General features: G+C 42.6%; 2 protein-coding genes across 3 annotated transcripts; one reads left to right on the plus strand and one right to left on the minus strand.

Annotated features, from left to right (window-relative positions):
• The first annotated feature begins 989 nt into the window (after nt 1-989).
• Nucleotides 990-6,674, plus strand: LOC107048258 (V-type proton ATPase subunit H). 2 transcript variants are annotated; one of them, XM_015271340.1, is made up of 6 exons: nt 990-1,196; nt 1,394-1,475; nt 1,745-1,934; nt 2,744-2,962; nt 4,749-4,850; nt 5,596-6,674. In XM_015271340.1, exons 1-6 carry the CDS (start codon nt 1,139-1,141, stop codon nt 6,496-6,498), a joined length of 1,554 nt encoding a protein of 517 aa, XP_015126826.1. In that variant the 5' UTR covers nt 990-1,138; the 3' UTR covers nt 6,499-6,674. The 2 variants fall into 2 exon arrangements, with proteins under 2 accessions (XP_015126826.1, XP_015126827.1); XM_015271341.1 differs by lacking the exon at nt 4,749-4,850.
• Nucleotides 6,675-8,188: 1,514 nt separating this feature from the next.
• Nucleotides 8,189-13,599, minus strand: LOC107048259 (DNA-directed RNA polymerase I subunit RPA2). Its single transcript, XM_015271343.1, has 3 exons — nt 13,457-13,599; nt 13,107-13,347; nt 8,189-11,311 (listed from the first exon to the last, which is right to left on the minus strand). The coding sequence occupies exons 1-3, from the start codon at nt 13,523-13,525 to the stop codon at nt 8,253-8,255; spliced, it is 3,369 nt and encodes a 1,122-aa protein (XP_015126829.1). The 5' UTR covers nt 13,526-13,599; the 3' UTR covers nt 8,189-8,252.
• Nucleotides 13,600-14,864: the final 1,265 nt, after the last annotated feature.

Genomic DNA, 14,864 nt, shown 5'->3' on the forward strand with positions numbered 1-14,864 from the left:
ATATTCATTGAATACTGACACGATAGTGTAAATTTGAATTATATTGTTCAGTGGATTAAGGTGTTTCGGTTGCAAAGTCAAAATAATGAAAAAAAATTGGAAAATTCAGGGGAGAGAATTCTAAGTATGCAGCATCATTGAGAATTTTTGCACATTTTTTCCAGATCGCAGTTTCAAGAAAAAAAATAATGAAATTTGGATGTTTTTGTGAGCCCTCCAGCTATAACCTCTGAGGTTATCCCACTCTCAATCAGAGAAATTTCCATGGCAGCCAAAAAAATAATGAACTATTAAGGAAAAACTAGTGGCTGACAAATCAAATCTTTCTTGAGAACACGTATAAGTTTCCGATTTTTTTCCGATTTCATAAGAAAGTTATTTGAACAAATGATTCGGAAAATTATGAGTTTCGGGGCAATTACGCCCTCACGCGCAGGCGCGTGATTCGAATGTTAGTGAGCACCTGGGAAAGTTATGGGTTGGACCACGGAACTGAGAGAGAGAAAACACTCGACAGGTTTACCAACTCGAGACGCATTTTAATATTATTCCAATAATTAGAATAACACCCAATAAAAATTATTTGACACCCGTAGGCGATGAGAAAAAAATCAATCAATCTGATAAATAAAGTCAATACTCAAAAAATGTTCAAATGCCCACTTAAATAGTTACTTGAAAATTGGAGAATTTCGTGCTCAGCGATTGAATCAGGGCTCGAGAACAATGAGACTTCCCTTCCGTTCCACCGCCCGGTGATCAACCTACGAAACACCGTAACAGAAATCAGGAATTTTCCTGCAATTTAACATGTTCATTTTTTATTTCTCGCACCTTGACAATGAGATCATAGTGTTTTCATTTCCCCAAAAATTTAATTGAATTCAAAAAACAGCGCCAATGAACAACTCAGTCGGTAAAAGCACTTCTCCCCCACAATTCTACCAACTGCGCAGACCTCTCGGTTTTATCGCCGTTGAGTTGGAGAGCCCGAACCAGACGGTGTCTTGTGATCGAACAGCTGAACAGTGAAACAGAGTAGAATATTTAAGCCACTCCAGTTGCAGAAAAAAATTCATAGAAAACTCTCGTGGCAGCAGAGTTGGTGTGATCCTGCGACAGAAGGAATTGCACAATTATGGCCGATCGCAACAACATAAATCAGATGATTCCGGCACTGCCAGAGGAGAAACACGGTAATTGCTCGTCGACTCTATTTATTTCCTCGCACCTGACACTGCCACTCCCACGACATCCAAAACGATCTTTATTTAACCGTGGGAATGTCCAAGATTTTGGTGTCAACACCTCACGACGAATCCAAGTTCAACGTCAATCCCTGTTGGCGATGATAATGGAGTCCATTTATTCTTCAACTTCACTTTGTTCGCAGATATGCTGGCAGCCACTAGTGTTTTGCAGCAGCAAGCCTCTGACATCAGAAATCAGAAGATCAATTGGCAGTCTTATTGCCAGTGAGTGTCAGCAATTGTCTGTACCATTTATTCACGAGTTTACTGATTAATTATTCAAGGACGTTTATCCAAAATCGCAAGTACTTGAAAAAAATTGATTTTTTTTAAACTGAGAGATGAAGATATTCCCTCAACTTTGATACAAATTTCAATTCACCAACCCATGTTCATTATTTAGAAATGAATTATTAGAATATTACATATTAGACATATTAGAATAGACATTATTTAGAATAATTCAAATATTTCCTCTTTTTGCCCGGTTACAGATCTCAGATGATCTCGAAGGAGGACTATGACTTCATCGTAGCCTTTGACACGAACGAATCAGCTGTCAAGGACGCAATGCTCAAGGAGAATCCCAATCAAGCAGCCAAGACTTTTTTAAATCTCCTGGGACACGTCTCCAAGGACCAAACGATCCAGTACATCCTCACAATGATCGACGACATGCTCCAGGTGTTTATCCGGCAACATATCAACTAGTTTTTCCGAAATTACCATATTTTTAGGAATTAGCCGAAATTCATTCATTTTCATTTTCAATTTAATTTCCTTTTATTCTTTGCTTTTCACCAGACAACGTAATGCAACTCAATTTAACCACTCAACAAATGCATTAATAATTAATATCACCGGAAAATTCAATTTTTTTTCTATTAATCATAAGAGATCAATAATTTAGTATTAATAGCTGATTCGATAATATTTTTTTGCCGTTTTCCGAGTACTGAATTGATTAAATTGTATTTCGTGTGGATTATCCCCTCTCAAATTTCTCACCGGATAATGTAAATATGTTTATGAATTCGTAAGCACACGAATATTTTTTTTATAATACTATATTTTTAGGCATTAGCCGGAATTCTTTTTCATTTTCATTTTTTTTATTCTTCGCTTTTCAACAGACAACGTAATGCAACTCAATTTAACTACTCAACTAATACATTAATCATTATTATCACACAAAGATTCAATTTTTTTTCTATTGACAATGATAAAAGTCAATATTCAGTCTTTTCAACTAGGGGACATTTCAATTAACGACAATAATATGATAACAATAATAATAATAACAATAATAATAATAATAATAATAAACAATAATATGGAAACAATAATTGACAATATTCAATAACGATAATAATAATTTCAAGCGTTTGGCGTGGTTTTAAATCTGAGAAGTTGAAATGTCGTAGTTAAAATGTTATAGTTGAAAAGAAAAACATCTTCGTTTATCCTTCTCCTCAACGTAATTTAATTTGCAGGAAGATCGTAGTCGTGTAGAAATATTTCGAGAGCACTCGAACAGAAAGCGAGAGTCCGTCTGGGGCCCATTCCTCAATTTACTCAATAGGCAGGATGGCTTTATCATGAATATGACATCGAGAATCATCGCCAAACTGGCCTGCTGGAGTCATGAGCTCATGGAGAAGACAGATCTCCAGTTTTACCTCACTTGGCTCAAGGATCAGCTTCAGTTGAGTGTAAGTTTGCCACGACAATTACCTCTGCATCTCAATTAGTATTGATTCTGTTCATTTACCAGTTTTTACTATTTCCACATTTTAATTTAGAACTCGAAATCATTAATTTATTATTTGTTCCAGGATGTTAAGCCTTTATTATTATTTTTTCCGCATTTTTCAAATCTAGTTGGTAGAGTGGGATTCACTTGATAGATTGGCTTTTCCTGCATGCTTTACTCTGCTTTTTCTTAATTCTGGAGTAATTCACGCTTACAACCATCAGCTGGGTATTTATCGGAATTTATTATTCATTAGCCTTTTGTAGAATTATTCTCTGTCGGTCACTAACAACCTTTGCTGGATATCATCAAGTAACAGATACTCGTGTCACTCATTCGTTCAGTAGGGAACAACCAAACAGAATCGCACACTGAGAGAGAAATGAACGGGTTCTCGGACGAGTCTCGTTTGAGCAGAAAATCATCACAAGTTCAAAATTACTCGAAAAAGAAATATTTTGTTCCTACGTTGCAGGACTACTATATCTTCGTTATTATATTATTTAAGAATTCATTTTTAAGTCGAAATGAAAAACTACTTTCCCTTATTTCGCATAAAAGAAAAGTTTTTGAGAGCAAAACGCGTTGAATTCAGCAGTGAAGTGGTCGAGTTCTTGTTGAATAACTCGGAATTTAATAAAGATAACGAAATTCAGTGAAGTAGTCGCTGAACAAAATCCCCGGTATTTTCAAATTCCTCGAATGCCAAAAAATTTTCTGCGTCATATTTTTCATTTTTTCATGTGTGAAGTTTATCTTTATATCAAAATCTAAATCACATCTAAATTGCCTAATTGTTGATCATGAGAAAAGAACATAGTATTTCTACATTTTTTAACTCACAAATTTTTCTTCACTTCCCAAATTTTAATTTTTTCATATTTATCATACGCAAAAATGATCAATTCTTGCTTCTCAGATTTTCATACATAAATTCTAAACTCTACAAAATTCATGAAAATTCGATAACGAAATTCAGTGAAGTAGTCGCTGAACAAAATCCCCGGTATTTTCAAATTCCTCGAATGCCAAAAAATTTTCTGCGTCATATTTTTCATTTTTTCATGTGTGAAGTTTATCTTTATATCAAAACACATCTAAATTGCCTAATTGTTGATCATGACAAAAAAACAGTATTTCTACATTTTTTAACTCACAAATTATTCTTCACTTCCCAAATTTTAATTTTTTCATATTTATCATACGCAAAAATGATCAATTCTTGCTTCACAGATTTTCATACATAAATTCTAAACTCTACAAAATTCATGAAAATTCTTTGGTTTCCCAAATAATTCGAGAAAAATCTTTGAAGTTATCTGGAAAGTTGTCAAATTTTTCGAAGAATTCAAGAAATTTTAGCTTTTTCGGAAATCAATTCATAACCCTCCCCTCATTTTTCAACAATTACAAATTTTAATCAGATGATTTTAAAAAGTAAAAGAAAAAGAATTGACGTTTCACTTCATTCTCTTAATTCTCTTCAAGTCATTATCAATATTTATAAAACATCTATGAGTACATGAAGTATAATAAATTCGATTTCTTCACTTTCACAGATCCATTCGATTACTATATTTAAACGTTAATCAACAAAAGTCGAAAACTTTTGTCGAGAGCCTATTCACTTTTCTCTCAGTGCACAGCCAGGCCTTGTCGCTTATGTGCGGGGTAGACACGGTTCCAAAGAAAACATTAAAAAACCAGATTATTCATACGAATGGACCTGTCGAATGGGTTTTTAGTTTGAGGCTGTGCAGGAGACAAATATGCATGCCGAGGTGGTGCAAGACTTGACCCCCAACGAACCTGGAGAGGCCACTGACCTCCAAGAAATGCCCAGTCTGGTTGGTTCTGTAATAACACATCGTACCATAATTAATCGCGTCCTCAGTGACATACGTATCAGCTTCCCCAATCTCTCTCAGCGATTAAAAAATCCCAGAGAGCCGTTAAACATTTTCTCTCCCAGCTGGTGACTACACTGAGAGAAAAACGACAAAGTTCTCGAACAAGTCCTACTCGTGCCAAGAAAATAGTTTTTTGAAAATGATCAAAAAAGGATTTTTCTCTGAAAAATTTTTGTCGCAAAAATAGATTTAGTAGTTAAAAAAAAATTGCATTCTCTTGCAATTGTGAATTATCCGCCTCTTGAGCCAACTATATCGTTTCTGTCGACAGCAGAACAATTATTCATGTTCGAGACTTTCAAATTCGACCCAAACAAATTCACCAGCGAATTGGTAAAACGGTATAAGTCAATCTTGACTATTGACCAATTTGACTAAATATCTCGGAATCTAAGGGGGATAGCAAAATTTTTGTTATAATCTTTTTTGTAGAGCCGACTGAGAGCTCCAACAAATGTACCCACGAAAATTTCGCTATCTCCCTTAGATTCCAAAATATTCCTCAAAAACTCAACGGGGAGATGAGTCGACTCAACCCGCTTCACCACTTCGCTACTGAATTCTCTTTCGCCAATTTCCAACTAGCGATTTTGTTGCCCCCACCAAGACCCGTTCGACACCGTGTTAGTCTCTCTCTCTCAGGGCACAGCTAACAATTATTAATCCAAAAATTTAATTGCAGAACAACGAGTACATTCAGTCGGTCGCGCGCTGCCTCCAGATGATGCTGCGCATCGACGAATATCGTTTCGCCTTCGTCTCAGTCGATGGGATCTCGACGCTGCTGAGTGTCCTGTCTGGTCGCGTCAACTTCCAAGTGCAGTACCAACTCATCTTCTGCCTGTGGGTCCTCACCTTCAACCCCCTCCTCGCCGAGAAGATGAACAAGTTCAACGTGATTCCCATTCTCGCTGACATTCTCAGTGACTCCGTCAAGGAGAAGGTGACTCGCATCATCCTCGCTGTCTTCAGAAATTTAATCGAGAAGGTGGAGGACAATCAGGTGGCCAAGGAGCACTGCATCGCAATGGTCCAGTGCAAAGTGCTGAAGCAGCTGTCGATTCTCTCCCAGCGAAAATTCGACGACGAGGATATCACAGCGGACATTGAATTCCTGAATGAGAAACTCCAGGCATCTGTCCAGGACCTGAGCTCGTTCGACGAGTACTCGACTCAGGTGAAGTCCGGACGCCTCGAGTGGTCGCCAGTCCACAAGTCCAGTAAATTCTGGAGGGAGAACGCCAGTCGCCTCAACGAGAAGAACTACGAACTCCTGCGCATTCTGGTGCACCTCCTGGAGACCAGCAAGGATCCGCTGGTCCTCAGTGTCGCCTCGTTCGACATTGGGGAGTACGTGAGGCACTATCCACGTGGAAAGCACGTTATTGAACAGCTCGGTGGCAAGCAGAGGGTCATGCAACTGCTGAGCCACGAGGATCCCAACGTGAGGTACGAGGCCTTGATTGCCGTTCAGAAACTCATGGTCCACAACTGGGAGTACCTCGGCAAGCAGCTCGAGAAGGAGACTGGGGTCTCCGCAGCACCAGGCACCAAACCTGGCTCGCAAGTTGCCACCAAGGCATAAGTTCATTGTTGTTGATTTACTGTTAATGTGGTTTGAGGGGAGGAGAGTTTTAATTTGCTCGTTAATCTGGTTTTCCTTTTTCAAATTGATTCGACGGAATTAGATGTCAACATTCCATAACTCGCGGATTTTAAATTTCAGGTGTTCTGTAAAGAAAATTATGAAATTACTCCCCAGGAGAGTTGTCATGCTACGTTATTTTATGAATCGAAAGAAAGGGAATGGGGAATTTTAGGGGGAATGTGGGGATGTGGAACAGCAGCCGATTTCTCGTATTTTGTTGAATGCTGGTTATCTTGGTGGAGAGGGATTTTGGGGGAAAGTGTCGAGAGGATGATTGAGTAATCAATTAAGGTAGCTCTGCCCTTATGGTAAATTCAAAGATTATTGAAAACTGCAAAAAATTGCAGAAAACTCGATTAGATTCGGAGTTCTAATTTTTTTCTCAATTTAATTATCGTTTTGGTTTTTCAAAGAAGAAATGTTTAAAAATCAGGATTTAACCCAGTGTCCTATGTGAAAATCAACATTTCCATTGTAATCAAAGATTATAATCTGATTTTTTTTTCATTGGATGTGAAAAAATCAAGACTTTTTTGACACCTCATAAAAAATAATCCATCGTTTTGCAAACAAGTTTCATTATTTATTTATAAGAGGGAAATATTTGAAAAAATATCAGTATTTTGCGAAATTTAATTTAGATAATACTGACTGGGTGTGAATTTTTCAAATTTTTTCCATGCAATTTACTTTAAAACTTTAAGAACTGAAAATATCCAAAAGTACTCCGTAGCACGGCCGAAGGGTGGAGCTACTTTAAATTAGTAGCGAAGCGCTAAACCGGGTTGTCAATTTTTTTTTTCTTTAAAAATAAGTTTTACTGAAATCGACTCTTGAGGGTCTGATGCATCTGCCGCATTAACGATTTTCGTCTGAAAATATATTTAATGCCTTCTTCGGAAAGAAATGCAACGGGTTGAGTCGCAATTTTGGGAAAAATCTATTTGAGAGGAGCTAAATCGACAAAAACCGAAAAAAATTATTTGAAAATGAGTCAATGGGTATTCTTAACATTCTTCTTAAATTGGAGTAGTTTGAATTAAAGAATTGGATTTCTAGCTTTCCCACTTTACCGACTATAAAATTTTATTATGATTTTGGAATAAAAGAAAATTAATTAAATCCCTCCACCTGATGATTTGTCAATCGACTTTTTTAATTGAGTGGCGGTTTAAGTCGACATAACTCAGTTGAAGGGAAAAATCAAGAGAGCTAAGTCGATTTAACTCTTCGAGTGTGGAAAACAATCCGCGCAAAGTCGATAAAAATTGTTAAAAAATACTCTGGAGAAGTTGCAACTCATGCTAAAATCTCTCTCGATATTGCCCGAAATCCGTGCCTGACCCACTCGACCCAGTTTACCGCTCCTCTACTGAAATATGACACTACCCGTTTCCTCATTCACCACTTCCCCGCCGATTTGTAAAATCGAACCATGTAAATACATTCGAAGCATGTCAATCCAGCAGCCCTCGACACGCACAGATCCTCCAGCACTTCCTGAAATTCGTGTGAACTGGTGAATTGTGTAATATAATTAATAAAGCGTTGATCTTACCAGTAGAAAAGAATCGAGTTAAACTTCGCAAAGTATTACGACTAATAAAAAGACGTTACACCAGACCCCTCGCCTCCAAAGTATTCCTTTATTAATGCCTCTCTTAAAAAACCGTTTAATCTCCATTAATTCCTCACACCTCATCGAAAGTCATCTTGATATTAATATTACACGACACAAGCTGACTGACCAGATACTTGAAAATATACGGAACATCGATCTCCCCGAGAGCCTGATCATCCCTACAAAGACTGCACCGTTTCCTGCTCCCCACCGTCGACTTGCTGCTCCTCACGAGTTCCACCACAGGTCCCACTAGGGTCCCACACCTGCGACATATGATCGCCGACGTTTTATCGGAGCAATGAAACAGTCGATCCTGAAGGAGATAAGCGCACCCATGTGATATCAGCGAGTCCCTCTCCATCTCTCCAAACCTGACGCCACCCCCTCGCCTCCTCCCCTTGATGGGCTGCCTGGTCCTCACATCAATGGCCCCAGTGCTCCTCACCTGCCACTTATCCGAGACCATGTGCCGGAGTCTCTGATAATGCACGACCCCAAAGAATATCTCACAACTCATCTCCCGCCCATCGATCCCATTGTACATCCTCTCAGTCCCATAATAATTGTACCCCCCGAGCTCCAGTAATTTTCCAAAATACTCGACAGCAGTGTCGTCCTCATTGAACCTGAAGGGTGTGGCATCGTGCACCAGTCCATGAACAGCCCCCGACTTCCCCGCCATCACTTCAATCATCATGGCAATGGTCATTCTGCTGGGAAACCCATGAGGATTAAAAACGATATCAGGAATGAGCCCAGACTCCGTGAAGGGCAGATCCTCAGTGGCCCATTTCTGCGAGCATATGCCCTTCTGCCCGGCCCGAGAGGCGAATTTATCCCCCACCTGTGGATTCCTGGGGACTCTGAAGGTGATGCAAGCCCTCCTGGCCCCACGAGTCTGCGTCGTCCCACACAATCGCACATTATCAACGACCACCTCCTCCTTCCCCTTGTACCTCCCAACCACGTGCTTCCCCTGCTGTCCATCGTAGAAGCAGTAGTAGGGATCCCCAGTCTGGAGCCTACACCCAGCATTGGGCAGACCGTCTGCATCGAGCTTCTCGCACAAATTAGCCTGCTCAGGCTGCCTAGCAAAGTAACTAGTGGTATCAGGCAAATTAACAAATTCTGATTTGTAGATCATCCCGTGTGCGAATCCCCGCTCGTAAGCCGACTTATTGATGATCATAGCGTCCTCCATGTCATACCCAGTGTATGAAATAACAGCTACAATGGCATTGGTTCCCATCGCGAAGTCATCGAGATTTATGTTGTCGTGATGAACTGGCCTGAATAATGGGGTCGCAGGTGTCTGGAGCCTGTACAATTTCGTCTCCGCCTGGATGTGCCAGGTGTGGCATGGGGTTCCCATCGTCTGCTTGCCCATCTGACACTGGTACATATTCCTCGGACTCTGATTGCAATCTGGCATGGGTATGAGACACGCCAAATTACTCATGAATGCAGTTTTCCCAGGCTCCTGATGTGTCGTAAGTGGATTCTGCTCTTCGGGTACAGTGCAGATCTCCAGATAGACCTGCTCGAAGGTCCCAATGAGCTCGACTTTGTTGGCCGCCAGATTGATCACTGGTCTCATCATCCTCGCTGGCCCAGTGAATACGAAGAGCCCTGGGTACTGGGAGGGCACGTTGCCCTTGGGTACGAGGACAATCTCCATGGTATTGGGCACCTTCTCCCCATCAATCTTCAGGAGTCTGAGTTTATCCACCACCTTCGTGACAATAGCATCCTCGATTAGGCCTACTACATTCCCATCCACCAATACAGTGTAGGAATTGGTGAAGTCATCAGCGATTGACAGGGGAGTCATCCCCAAATCCAGTAGAACAGTGGGAATGCCAGCCCTCAGTGCCTCCTCCGGGTGCTTGGTAACCACACAGTTCATCGTCAAGTGATTGAGGAGACCGCAGGGGGAGCCGTCAGGCGTGTGAACAGGACAGATGAAGCCCCAGGCGTCAGGCAGCAGTTGCCTGGCCTCAGTGGTCCTCATCTCCTGGAAAAACGAGCCCCTGTGAATGGCCCTGAAGTGGCTCATATACCTCATCCTGTTGATGTTCTCAGCGACAATAGTCAGCCCCGAGTGCTGCATCAATCCAAGCCCAGTCTGCGATTTGATGTTCCCAGTCGACAAAAAATTCTCCATCGAGCTCTCAATAGTCCCCGTGTACTTCATGGCTGTCAGCATCTCCTGGGGAGTGATGTAAAAATTATTGCCCACTGTCTTAGCTCTTTTGAGAATTGACATTCTCAGGATACTCAGCCACGTCTGCAACTTCTCCTTGAGGACCTGGAGGTACAAGTGGCCCCCTAGAAGGCACTCCTGCATCATGACAGCGTCAGCCCCCTCAACAGCGCATTTATCGTTGGCCAGGGAGAACAATTTTTTCGTCATGTAAATCAGCAGATTGAATTTGTCCCTGGGATCGTCCAGGTGTATCACCACACACCTCTGGATGATGAAGTCGCAGACCCCAGTGTCAGAGGTGTCCGCTGGCACCTCCAGGAGTCTCACCCTGAACATCTTCCCAATGTAACGTTTGCACTGGTCGTGCGAGTGGAGATTCTCTCCATGAACTGCCCTCAGCATATTCAAGATACATCCTTTGTAATATAAATTGTCTTCGCAGCCTGCGATGAGTGCATCGTAGATGAATTTATCAGACACATCGATCAGAGACTTGAGCATGAGGATGATGGGAACGTAGTAGAGGATTTTCTTGTGTGTGAACATGAGCTTGGCTGTGCCGTCGGTGACGTAGTGGAGAGTGTTGTTGGTGGCTGTGTTGTCGTCTCGTACACTCCTCAGGAGGAGGCCGAGGTCGCTGAAGAGAGCTCCCCTCCCCTTCCAGCCGGATCTCCTGATGGCAATGGGGTAGTTTCGCCGAGTCATCAGGAGCATTCTTATGAGCCTCTCGTGGCCCTTGATGATGAAGTAGCCACCCCACTCCTGCTCATGCTCACCCCTCGACACTAGCTGCGCAGGGGTGAGGTTTTTCAAGTGACAGCGACGAGATCTCACCATTACTGGAATGTCTCCGAGCTCTTTGTCGAGGCTCTCTTGTTGTCTGCCGTTTACCGACCATCCCAGTTTGATCATCAGTTTACCTAGAACGCAGAATTTATTTTCGAGTCAGATTAAGTCAGATTAAGGGCCTTGGAGACATGATTTTTTTTTAATACTAGGGGGGTACGCCCCCTGCTCGCTCCGCTCGCCACTTCCTCATAGGAACCAGATATGACCGCCATAATCCTTATTCTGGCCCTTGCGACCCTTTCTCCAACCCTCATGACCCTTTCTCTGACCATCATGACCTTTCCTATGGCCCTTGCGACCCTTTCGCTGACTATCATGACCCTTGTGGTCCTTTATCGAATCCTCATGAACCTCACTCTGGCCCTTGCGACCCTTTCTGATCCTCGCAACCCTTACACTGAACCTCGTGACCCTTTCTCTGACCATCATGACCTTTCCTATGGCCCTTGCGACCCTTTCGCTGACTATCATGACCCTTGTGGTCCTTTATCGAATCCTCATGAACCTCACTCTGGCCCTTGCGACCCTTTCTGATCCTCGCAACCCTTACACTGAACCTCGTGACCCTTTCTCTGACCATCATGACCTTTCCTATGGCCCTTGCGACCCTTTCGCTGACTATCATGACCCTTGTGGTCCTTTATCGAATCCTCATGAACCTCACTCTGGCCCTTGCGACCCTTTCTGATCCTCGCAACCCTTACACTGAACCTCGTGACCCTTTCTCTGACCATCATGACCCTTGTAGNAGTGACAGCGACGAGATCTCACCATTACTGGAATGTCTCCGAGCTCTTTGTCGAGGCTCTCTTGTTGTCTGCCGTTTACCGACCATCCCAGTTTGATCATCAGTTTACCTAGAACGCAGAATTTATTTTCGAGTCAGATTAAGTCAGATTAAGGGCCTTGGAGACATGATTTTTTTTTAATACTAGGGGGGTACGCCCCCTGCTCGCTCCGCTCGCCACTTCCTCATAGGAACCAGATATGACCGCCATAATCCTTATTCTGGCCCTTGCGACCCTTTCTCCAACCCTCATGACCCTTTCTCTGACCATCATGACCTTTCCTATGGCCCTTGCGACCCTTTCGCTGACCATCATGACGCTTGTGGCCCTTTATCGAACCCTCGTGAACCTCACTCTGGCTCTTGCGACCCTTTCTGATCCTCGCAACCCTTACACTGAACCTCGTGACCCTTTCTCTGACCATCATGACCCTTGTAGCCCTTTTTCTAACCATCATGACTTAATCTGGCCCTTGCGACCCTTTCTCTGACCCTCATGACCCTTGCAACCCTTACTTTCACCAACATGCCCCTTGTTGCCCTTTCTCTAACCCTCATGACCCTTACTCTGGCCCTTGCGACCCTTTCTCTGACCCTCGCAACCCTTACACTGAACCTCGCGACCCTTTCTCTGACCACCATGACCCTTGTAGCCCTTTCTCTAAACCTCATGATCCTTTCTCTGACCCTCATGACCCTTACTCTGGGCCTTGAGACCCTTTCTCTGACCCTCACTCTGGCCCTTGCGGCCCTTTCTCTGACCCTCATGACCCTTACTCTGGCCCTTGCGACCCTTTCTCTGACCCTCATGACCCTTACTCTGGGCCTTGAGACCCTTTCTCTGACCCTCACTCTGGCCCTTGCGACCCTTTCTCTGACCCTCACTCTGGCCCTTGCGACCCTTTCTCTGACCCTCATGACCCTTACTCTCGCCCTTCCGACCCTTTCTCTGATCCTCTTGACCCCCTGACCTTTATTTAGACCCTCAATTTTGGAGTCTCAATCTCAGCTACCAAATTTCCATCACCAGAAGTCAATTTCAACTTTCACAATATAAAAAAACAAACCAAATATCTTACCCTTGTATGTGGCTCCTCTCTGTCTGCATTCTGTGGGAAATATCCTGTGACTCTTGGCACCTACTGTCGCTGTGGGAATTGCCGGCTGATATATCGTCGCATCCTCGATCCACAGCAACACTTTGTCGTTGTTCGCGAGGAGGATGTGCACAGGAACAATGTCCTTTAAGCAGTCTGTGAGACCTTGCTCCAACATGTAGTTGAAGGAGTCCAGGTGAGGCTCTCCCAGGCGTCCGAGCAGCTGAAATCGTAAAGGAGAGGATGATGAATGGAAACCTGGAGTTGGGGAAGAGGTTAAATCAAGATTTTTCGACGAGCCGAGGAAAATATCGAGGAATGCAGGCACTCACTGGGTTCTGACGCTCTGGGGGCTTTCCATAGTCCGGAGAGAGGTTCGACAGCACCGGTTCAATCAACATTTTACGGTTTTCGTCAGAGAAATGAGGTTTCAATCACTCCACGATGAAAGCACGTGGAGCACTGACCAGCAGACCATGTGTGGCCCCCTCGCCTCCCTCGGCTGACAATTCGCTCAGGGACGTGACCGTCAGGCCTCAGCAGCACCAGCGGCGCAAGCAGGAGTTAGTGCCCCGGCCTGAGTTCGACTGACGATCGATAAAACAGTATTCTTCACACTCGTGCCCATGTGCACGCGCCACAGCTTTGGCGAAGTCTTTTTGTATTAATTATTCTACTTACCTTAAGTGGCCGTGTGACTTCGACAGCGGTTACCGACCGAGTGAAAAATTTCAAACCTATTTTTTCTTAGGGTGAAAAGATTATTTTGGAAAATACGAATTTCTACACCCTGTATAACATTGTTATAAACGGCGTAAGAATTTGATTTTTTGATAATTATCGTTTCACCCTAAGAAAAAATTGGTTTGAAATTTTTCACTCGGTCGGTAACCGCTGTCGAAGTCACATGGCCACTTAAGGTCTCTCCTCAGTAGGGGCAAAACGGGGATAGGCGCGCGGGTGAGGGGAGCGTAAAATGGTTAAGTTAGTGAGGTTATTTTCGAGAGAGACGAAACGTCAAACATGGCGTGCGTTGGATAGTGACAGACATCACGCCAATTATTTTTATCGTTAATTTATTCAACAAATTACTGGCAAAACTCGATGAGACTTTATTGCCTTATTTTTGAGAGTTTAATATAAATAAATATAGCTTCCTTTGTTGGCTAGCACATTGTCAACAGGGTGAGGGGTAAGGGACTAAATTTCGTTCTTAAAGCCCATGGATAAGCAGAAATTTGAATGATTAATTGAAAACGAATGAAACGATAAAACTACTCAGAGTTTTTTTTACAATTTTCCTTTTACCATTTTTGATTATTATATTACATATTCAATTCACTAGCACATTGTCGTTTTGTGGCGAAAATTACTGAGGAGACCCCTTAAGTGTGTTAATTGGGACCGCTATTTACCGATGGCTGCGCTCGTGATGCCCTGACAAGATGGTGGATTACAAGTTTTCTCATTCAAACTTGAGCGGTCGCTAGAGCCGGCCCAACAACTATCAGTGCTAACAGTTATTTTCAGTTGCTTTCCGCACATTTTTTGGCATTATTAATTGCATAATAAATATTATCACAATGCTTACGTTAATATTGGAGGAAATTTTTAAGTTCGTAAAAAATAACGAGAAGTCGAGAAATATCAAAGGTCAGAGAATATGAACCTCAAAAAAATTTGATTCGTTGCGGCATAACATCAACAAGTCTAAATCAGGTTCACAGTAACGCATTATGT

The sequence above is a fragment of the Diachasma alloeum genome, unplaced genomic scaffold (genome assembly GCF_001412515.2).
Source record: "Diachasma alloeum isolate Michigan unplaced genomic scaffold, Dall2.0 Dall_scaffold_00186, whole genome shotgun sequence".
NCBI lineage: Eukaryota > Metazoa > Arthropoda > Insecta > Hymenoptera > Braconidae > Diachasma > Diachasma alloeum.

Excerpts from the sequence above, each read along its gene's own strand:
- LOC107048258 (XM_015271340.1), top strand. The coding sequence starts at position 1,139 with ATGGCCGATCGCAACAACATAAATCAGATGATTCCGGCACTGCCAGAG. Across the intron at positions 1,197-1,393 it reads ACTGCCAGAGGAGAAACACG|ATATGCTGGCAGCCACTAGT; the intron begins GTAATTGCTCGT and ends CTTTGTTCGCAG. Across the intron at positions 1,476-1,744 it reads AATTGGCAGTCTTATTGCCA|ATCTCAGATGATCTCGAAGG; the intron begins GTGAGTGTCAGC and ends GCCCGGTTACAG.
- LOC107048259 (XM_015271343.1), bottom strand. The coding sequence starts at position 13,525 with ATGTTGATTGAACCGGTGCTGTCGAACCTCTCTCCGGACTATGGAAAG. Across the intron at positions 13,348-13,456 it reads CCCCAGAGCGTCAGAACCCA|CTGCTCGGACGCCTGGGAGA; the intron begins GTGAGTGCCTGC and ends TTACGATTTCAG. Across the intron at positions 11,312-13,106 it reads GAGAGGAGCCACATACAAGG|GTAAACTGATGATCAAACTG; the intron begins GTAAGATATTTG and ends TCTGCGTTCTAG.